Source organism: Arachis ipaensis, chromosome B04 (assembly GCF_000816755.2).
Source record: "Arachis ipaensis cultivar K30076 chromosome B04, Araip1.1, whole genome shotgun sequence".
Lineage (NCBI taxonomy): Eukaryota > Viridiplantae > Streptophyta > Magnoliopsida > Fabales > Fabaceae > Arachis > Arachis ipaensis.
In genome coordinates, this window is record NC_029788.2 from 132,907,994 (window position 1) to 132,916,617 (window position 8,624).

General features: G+C 36.1%; 2 protein-coding genes across 2 annotated transcripts; both read left to right on the plus strand.

Annotated features, from left to right (window-relative positions):
* LOC107635716 (chloroplastic group IIB intron splicing facilitator CRS2-B, chloroplastic) lies at nucleotides 380-3,189 on the plus strand. The gene is made up of 9 exons (XM_016339272.2): nucleotides 380-574; nucleotides 1,111-1,333; nucleotides 1,439-1,523; nucleotides 1,656-1,723; nucleotides 1,950-2,000; nucleotides 2,084-2,157; nucleotides 2,391-2,449; nucleotides 2,542-2,618; nucleotides 2,952-3,189. Exons 2-9 carry the CDS (start codon nucleotides 1,118-1,120, stop codon nucleotides 3,066-3,068), a joined length of 747 nt encoding a protein of 248 aa, XP_016194758.1. The 5' UTR covers nucleotides 380-574; nucleotides 1,111-1,117; the 3' UTR covers nucleotides 3,069-3,189.
* On the plus strand, nucleotides 3,791-5,120 carry LOC107635717. The gene is made up of 2 exons (XM_016339273.2): nucleotides 3,791-4,387; nucleotides 4,527-5,120. The coding sequence occupies exons 1-2, from the start codon at nucleotides 3,862-3,864 to the stop codon at nucleotides 4,754-4,756; spliced, it is 756 nt and encodes a 251-aa protein (XP_016194759.1). The 5' UTR covers nucleotides 3,791-3,861; the 3' UTR covers nucleotides 4,757-5,120.

Below are 8,624 nucleotides of genomic sequence, written 5' to 3' on the forward strand. Positions count from 1 at the left end.
ATTTGTAAAAATTTATTATGAAATATGATCTTCAAATTTTTTATATCCACATTAACAAAAGTAAAAAGCACTCGACTTTTCTACACCAATAAATAACAGGTCATGTTTGTCTATTTCAAAAAAAATTAGCCTAAACTTTTGTCTTCTTATGTGGGATAATAGATTGAACAAGAAATTCACGTTGTGCATATGCTGAGATATCATGTTATGTTACAGACGTCAACTCATCTTTTGTATCTTTAGGCCTCGATATTCGAGGCCCAATTTACATTTACAGTAAATAAAAGAATGGGCCAATACTTAAAAATTTAAGGCCCAATTCAACCTCAAGGCTTAGTACAAAAAACTGAGCCCATTACGTTAAAAAATAAAAATATCATCCTTTTCCACTATCCATTATCAAGCAGACAAGCACCCACCACCACCACTCTCCAACTAGTATCGGCGACGGCAACACCGCCGGCGACGGAGATAACAGCGCACTTCTGTTCTCCTCTGCCGCCTTCTTCCGCTCTGCTTCTTCCAACCTTCACAATCCGTTCACCTCTGCCTCTTTGCCTCTGCTTCCCTCGCTGTAAGTCTTGGATGTTTCGCCGCCGTTTTGCTTGCTATGAGAGTCTTGTTGATGCTGTGTGATGAGACATGAGAGATTATACGATTCCAAGAGTAGTTAATGTGTTTTTCTTTTGAAGCTTGTTTGAGTTTGTGCCGTGCTTTATACGTGTTTGATGAAATGCTTAATACGAGAATGGGTTGTAAGGGTAGAATACATTTCCCGTGAGGCCAACTACTGTGTGGATGGGTTAGCTCTTCTTCTTCATAGTTCAATAGATAGTATTATGGTCCTGCAACAGGACTTGCAAAGATGCACTAATTAAGGAGTGCTGTGTTCTTGTTCCTTTTATTTCAGAAGTATAATTGCAAAAAAAAAAAGAAAAAAAAGCATTTTTTTTGGGTGGTATATTGTGTCTTTCTTCTTTGTTTATGTACTATTCATAATTTGGATTTAAGCTTAGAATGATTTCAAGATAATTAAGTGCTGTTTTTTGAGAGTAACATAAGGACTTCATGTTTCTTATTCATTGTGTATCATTTCTTTGATTTTTTCAGTATATCGATGTTGCATGCAGCATCGCCTGCCCCTGGCTTTTGTTTGAGCTGTCCCAGGAACCTTCATTGTCCTCGTGATTCAACAAAGGCTTTGGTTAGAGTGAGGTTTTCGGTTCGCTCGGTACCAGAGTCAAAGAATGGAGCTACTAAAGTGGAGTATACTCCTTGGCTTGTTGTAGGCCTGGGTAACCCTGGAAGTAAATACCATGGAACTAGGCACAATGTAATTAGTTATTCACCACGCAGTTCTTGAAAGTTCTTAAGCACAATAATCTTCTCATGGTTTGATGTGTGAATCTTTTGTTTGTTTTTTTTCCCTATCTGTTAGGTGGGATTTGAAGTAATCGATAACATTTCTAAAGCAGAAGGGATTCGGATGAACACAATACAGTCTAAGGCATTGATTGGAATAGGTAAATCATCGCCCAGCAATGATTTTATTCTTATTAATATTTTCCCCCTCTTTTCCTCCTCCAAATTTATCGGCTTCATTTATCTTGGTAACTTTAGCATTGATTTGCCTTTTCTTCTGTTATCTTGTATAGGTTCTATAGGAGATGTACCAATTTTGCTTGCAAAGCCTCAAACATACATGAACTTTAGTGGTGAATCGGTTAGTTTCATTTCATCACATAATTGCTAGATTTTCTATGATACATACATGCACACTTAGTGAAATTGGTAATAACTCAAGTCAACAATATATCTGATTTACTACTTTTTTGTATACGTTGGTATTACATCTTTTGTGTCTCACATTCATACAAATGACTTATGAATTGTTACCCCTTTTTTCTCATTTATTTTCCTAATTTTTCTTACTTCTAATATTCCTAAAGGTTGGGCCTCTTGCTGCATATTATCAAGTACCCCTTCGTCATATTTTAGTAGTATGTTTTCTAACCTTACTTCTAGTTGTAGTCAATGATGACAATTTACAAGTTCCTTAAAAGTTACTGGAAATTTTGTGTAGGTTTATGATGAAATGAGTCTTCCAAATGGTGTTTTAAGGCTTCAACCTAAAGGAGGACATGGTTACCACAATGGGTAATGCTTGTTGAATTGTTTCATTACATGGTTTATAAATTTGTGATCATGATGATTTTTCGTGCATCAGATAAATATGATTCAATATTACTTAATTATTAACAAGCATCTTTAAACTAATTGACAATAATGGACTGAAATGAATCATGATATATTTGGGAAATTGTAAAATATTTCTGTGTTTTATGTCTTGTGATTGGAAATCATGCATAACAAGTGTTAGATTGTTACAGGTTGAAAAATGTAATGGGCCATTTGGATGGTTCCCACGGGTTTCCTCGGCTTTCCATAGGTTAGTTCCTTCCCATATATCTGCTTTCAGTTGATGACTTGCTATGGTATCTAGTTTATCCATTAGTAGTATGTTTAAAATTGTGTTTATAGGAATTGGAAATCCTCCTGGAAGTATGGATGTGAAAGCTTTTCTTCTGCAGAAGTTCAGTTCACTGGAGCGAAAACAGGTTATACTTCCTGGCTTTCAACCTAGCATGATTTGGTTTAGTTCTTTTATTGTTGCATTACACTTTTCTTCTTATATTTGTAAATACTTTGCACATTACACTCATGTTATGATAGTTAATATATTCTATCAGTTTGAGAACAGTTTAGAACTTGTTTGGCTAATAGACTATAGATGGATCCTAACAAATTTGGACAGATCTAACCTACAAGATGCAGTTCGAGGAGTAAAATCCTCGAAGTTGTGTGATTATTTTATTATTTGTCGCAACTTATTTTCCTTTTTTTCCCTTCCTTGATTGAATTTTGATGAAAATATTATATGTTTTTGACAGATTGATAGTTCATTGGATCAAGGAGTTGAAGCAGTGAGGACCCTAGTGTTAAATGGGTTTAATAACCATGTCTATAGATTCAACTTAGGGCAAAAATACAAGTACCATAAGGTTTAATTTTTCATAAATTATAGAAATGAACAAATAATAGCTATGTAGTATTATTCTCAACTGAACCACAAAATTTGGGGAGAGATGAAATTCATGAAGTGTATGCTTGGTAGCAATTTTATACAAATAACACATGCTGAGATGTAAATTTGTAAAGCACACTGTTGTTTATATTCTGGCTCAAGCAGATAGTTGAGCTTCATGGTGAGAAAAATTAGTTGCTGCTAGGACCAGTTCACAGAATTGGTAGCCTGTATGTAAAAGTAAAACAATCAACACAAAAAGCACGAACTAGAAGGTTTTTTTTTCCTTAATTTAACAACAATGATTTACTAATAAAAAGAGTTAATAGACACACATGACTTAAAAAACAAACAAATAAAACCCATAAATGAATAAAAATTTCATGCCTCCAATTTCATTATAAAGTTTTAAGACCTAGTATTTTTACCACGTGTTCATAAATCATTATTATCTCCCATCTAGTAGCAATAATTGGTAATAATGATATTAATTAATTAAGTAGTAAATATAGAATCCAATGTAAACCATAGAAGTTTGACTCTTCAATGCAACAACAAATGGGACCCTTTCCCAATCCCATTTGCAACGTTAATAAGAAAAACTGAAAAAGTGAAAAACCCCTCCTTTCTCTCTCTCTTGGCCTAGATAGATTTATAAATTTATTAGACCGTTACAGAATCAAATATTATATTCATTAATAAAAGCAAAGCATTATTTTTTATTTCTTCATTTCCTAATCAAATAAACCAATCTGAGAGAACAAAAGAAAACAGCAATGGCAACAATAGCAAAGAGCAACGTCTCTCTTAAACAAACGTTACAAACCCACCATCATCAACCAAATCCTTCTCTCGATTCTCTCTTCCACGCCCTTGACCCAATCTCTCTCATCCTCAATCCCAATAACAATAACAACTCTGTTTCGATCTTGAACCACTCTGTTCTCCCCATGAGTCTCACAACACAGAGCTTCATCATCATGGAGGACATGGAGAGAGGACCCAGATACGAAGCATACGCTGAACTCAGAGAAAGGAAGCTTAGAATGAAGTACCCGAGGCAACAAGAGCGAGAGGAAGAGGAAAGTGAGGAACTTGAACCCAAACAACTACCAACCCCACCAAGAAAACAGGTCAAGTTTCAGAGTGGTTTGAGAAAAGGTTCCTCTGTTTCTGCTTCCGCTCTTGCTCAATCTGTTCCTGATTTCTCTGCTGTCTTGAGGAAGGAGAATCGGAAACCAGTGAATGCATTACCTTCAGTAATGGAGCTTACACCGCCATCAAAGAGTTACTACTCCAAAGGTGTGTTCTATAATATACTGATAGCTCTCTTTGAAAGACCAAATCTTTTCATCAAATTGCTATGTTTGAGTTTCTGGGTATTGTGTTATTGTGTCTTATACTCTTATTCAATTCTGGTATTTGTATTTGTACAATTCAGGTGGGGTGTTATCGTCGAGTTCGAGAGGGAGTAAATCAGCAAATGCAGGGGAGAAGAAGAAGGGTGGTGGGATTTTGATGGCAAGAAAGAGTTATGCAACTATGGATGAACTCAGGAATTTCACTTCTGCCACTGCTAATGCTATCAATGGTGAAGGTAGCAGAGGAGTAGGAAGGAACAATGGTGGCAGGGTGGTGGGAAGAACTGTCTTGGGGTACAGACAATTATAGGTGGTTTTAAATTGTGATTACAGTTTGCCACGGGAGAAAGAAAATGCAGCTGATGTAGTCACATAAATTTGATTGAAAGTTTACAACTGCAACATTCCACAACTTAAAAAAGCCTACTTGGTGGCTATGGTGATGGAATTCTTTTGATCCCCCCTTTGTTGGTTGTTTGAGTTTGTGAGAAGGCTTTGGATTTTGGTGATGCCTCCACTGGTTTTTGTTTTTTTCCTACATATATTCTTTCTGTTTCTATTCTTTTTTGGAAGAAACTTGCAGTATTGTGTAAGTTGTATCTGAGATTGAGGATATGGATAAAAGTGTATTGTTTTTCAAATATAATAAATGAGTAAAAATGCTGTTTCCATTATAACTTGAAAGGGTCTTATTCTTCTAAGTAAAACAAGAACAACCTTTGATATTGTCTGATCGCTCCTTATTTGTTTATGTTTACATCGATATTGCATGATCAAAGAGACACTCCTTGGTTCGTTTTCTGATTTCCTTTTTCTCTGTCCTAATATCAGAACATACAAGCTGATATTTATTTGTCTACTAATTATTCATGGAGCCCAAAGTGGCTTTTGTACAAAAATACATGTTGATTCCTGGATATTGCATGATTCCTTTCAGTCTGTAATTTGCATCCTTGTTGAAATCTTTCAGCGAGTATTTTAGAGTGTTGGGTGTTGTAGGTCCACCTATAATGGCGTTCACTTATAACTAACTTAACTGTTTTAATCTTATCTTTAACCTTTTTTTTTAAATCTTATTTGAAATTTAAATAAGAGATTTTGGTGGGTTTTTAGTAACCACTCCAAAACCTAGAGTATGCCTATAAAAACAACTTTAGTGGTTGGTTAATAAAAAAAAATAAGTGATGAGTGGAGGCATAAGAATATTAAATAAAAGAGAGGTTAAGATTTAGCTTCTGCATTAAGGAGAAGACGAGTAAGTGATCTAACCATGCATGTTTGAATATGCATCTAAAGATAGTTTTTTCCTTTCATAGAGAAATATGATTTTAGTGCTTTTCTTGCGTTAATGTTTTATTATGTGATTTTCTTGTGTTACTTACTTCATTTTTAGGGTTTGATTCAGGATATTTGTTCCCTTTATGTTGAGCTTGTCATTTTGCTTATCGAAAACAATAATAAAATATATTGATCCTTGGCATCTGTGTTTATCATGGAATTAAAGATTTGACGTTAATTTTTATGAAAAACGTCACATTACTTGTATTTTCTTTCTTTCTTTCTCTCATTTTGCTACTGTTTAATTACAAATCTTTCGATGAATATTTAAAGAAATATAGTTTTAGTTTTTTTGACCTATTAACCATGTACTCCTGAATTATTTGTTTACATTAGATTCATTGCAAGTTTGAAGCTTTTATTGATATAAATTCTCAAGTTTTAATTTGTTATTGTGAATGTATCTTTTATTGTAAGTTTGTTACTTTGTTGTATATTTTCAGAATTCTAAAGTAGTAATTGTTTTCGGATTTTAAGGCATATTGTCATGGATTTGGACACACTCCAACGTTACAGTATCGGCACTCAGACTTACTCAACTTCTTGAGCTAAGCATTACACTCGGATGTCCTTCTTGCATCACCCCTCCAATAGCATATTCTCTCGCAAGATCTTAAACATGGTTTGTAAGTGTTCTACATGTTCCTCTAAGTTATTGCTATAGACAACAATGTCATCTAAGCACACCACTACAAACCGATCAAGGTAAGGTCGAAAGATCTCGTTCATCAAGGTACAGAAGGTCGCAAGAGCATTGGTCAAGCTAAAAGGCATCACCAACCGCTCATACGATCCATACCTCGTGACACACGTGGTCTTAGGCTCATCACCATCAGCAATTCTCACTTGGTGATATCCTAACCTCAAATCCAGTTTTGAGAACCACTTGGCTCTACCAAGTTGATCAAACAGCTCGGCTATCAAAGGAATAGGGTATTTGTTCTTGATGGTTACTTTGTTAAGTGCTCGATAGTTGATGCATAGTCTCAATGAACCATCATGCTTTTTTTGGAACAAGACTGGTGCGCCATAAGGTGCCTTCGATGGACGGATGAACCCAGCATCTAACAAATCCTTGAGTTGCTTCTTCAACTCCTCGAGTTCTGGCGGTGCCATCCTATACGGTGTTGAGGCGGACGGTTTTGCTCCTGACTCCAATTCAATATTGTGGTGCACCTTCCTCCTAGGTGGTAGTTGTTTTGGCAACTCGGGAGGCATCAAATCCTTATTTTCTTCAAGGACTTCCTTGATTTTGGGAGGGACGTCTTCTCTTTTGGATGTTGACTCCTCTTGTAATAGAGCAAAATATGTAATTTCTCCCTTCTTGAACCCTTTCTTGAGTTGCATAGCAGAAAGTATCGGTGTTCTGCTAACTTTAAAGACTGTAGGGACCATGCATGGAGACCCTTTCTCCATGACGCATACTACATCGTAGTATGGCATAGGTATTATATTTGCATTTCTTTGCAAATCGAGCCCGATGACTATTTTAAAATCGTCCATGGGTGCTATTGAGAAATCCACAAGGCCCTTCTAAGAACCAAGAGTCATCTCAACCCCTTTTGCTACTCCCTTAAGGGGTTCACCATTGGTATTCACGGGTTTGAACTAGCCATTCTTTTCTGTGATCTTCAACCCAAGCCTCTTTGCTTCATCAGGCGTGATGAAGTTGTGTGTAGCACCAGTGTCGATCATAGCCATGACAAGTTTTTCATTGATAAAGGCTTTGACATACATCAATCCTTTCTTTTCTGCAGTGCTTGCCTCTTTGTCCTTCACAGCATTTATGTGTTGGATAGATCCAACACACTCAGTTACTTGAGTTTGAGCTTCTCGTTCCTCGGCGATAGATGTCAAAGTCCCTAACTTGGGACAATCCTTCATTTGGTGTGGTCCCTTGCACACGAAGCATCCTCCTTTGGGCACGAAAGCCTTCTTCTTTTCTTCGTACTCTTTCTTTGAAGAGTATTTTCCTTCCTTCTTGGTTGAGAAACTCTTCCCCTTGTCTCCCCCACCTTTAGCAGAACTAGGCTTGGAGGATAAGCGACTTGTGCTCCCTCTTGAACCAGGCTCTGATACCAAATTGTTACGGCCTTGGACACACTCCAACGCTACCGTGCTGGCACTCAAACTTACTCAACCTCTTGAGCTAAGACCAAGTCAGCCTCACCCTCAATACTTAATAAGAAATCTAAGAACACAAGAGAACACAAGAGAAAGGAAGCTTTGGTGGAAAGAACACTTTATTGCACAAGTGTTTGTTACAAATGATTCACCCATACACAAATTCTAACTCTCACCCCTATTTATAGTCATCCACCTCCTCAATGGATAGTTAGGATTAAATCTAATCAACGGTCCAGATTAATCATCCAGAACCTTCTTTACAAATATCTATCCTATCACAACTTTCTAAATGTTTCTAGATTATTCCATACCACTCTTTATACTTCTATATATATCTACACTCTTCTAGAATACTCTATGACCTTCTAGAGTCTTCTAGAACTTTCTAGAATATTCCGGGACTTTCTAGAACATTCTAGAACATTCTGAAACCATCTAGAGCATTCTCAAATACTCCAAAAAATTATATAAATACTGTTAAATTTAACCTTCTAAAATTTACTATGACAATATGCTTTTTTTTTTGTTTGATGCGGACTTCTGGTCCCCTTAGTTGGAAGGAACTTATGGTAACTACTGTCTTGCACAAGTTTTCTAAGGCTCCTACTCATGTGCCAATTGGGTGAGTACATTCTCACAAGCTATTTTATTTAAATATATTAATATTAATATTAATTAGTCAATTTGTTTTTCTATAACTATTTTCTCTGTTA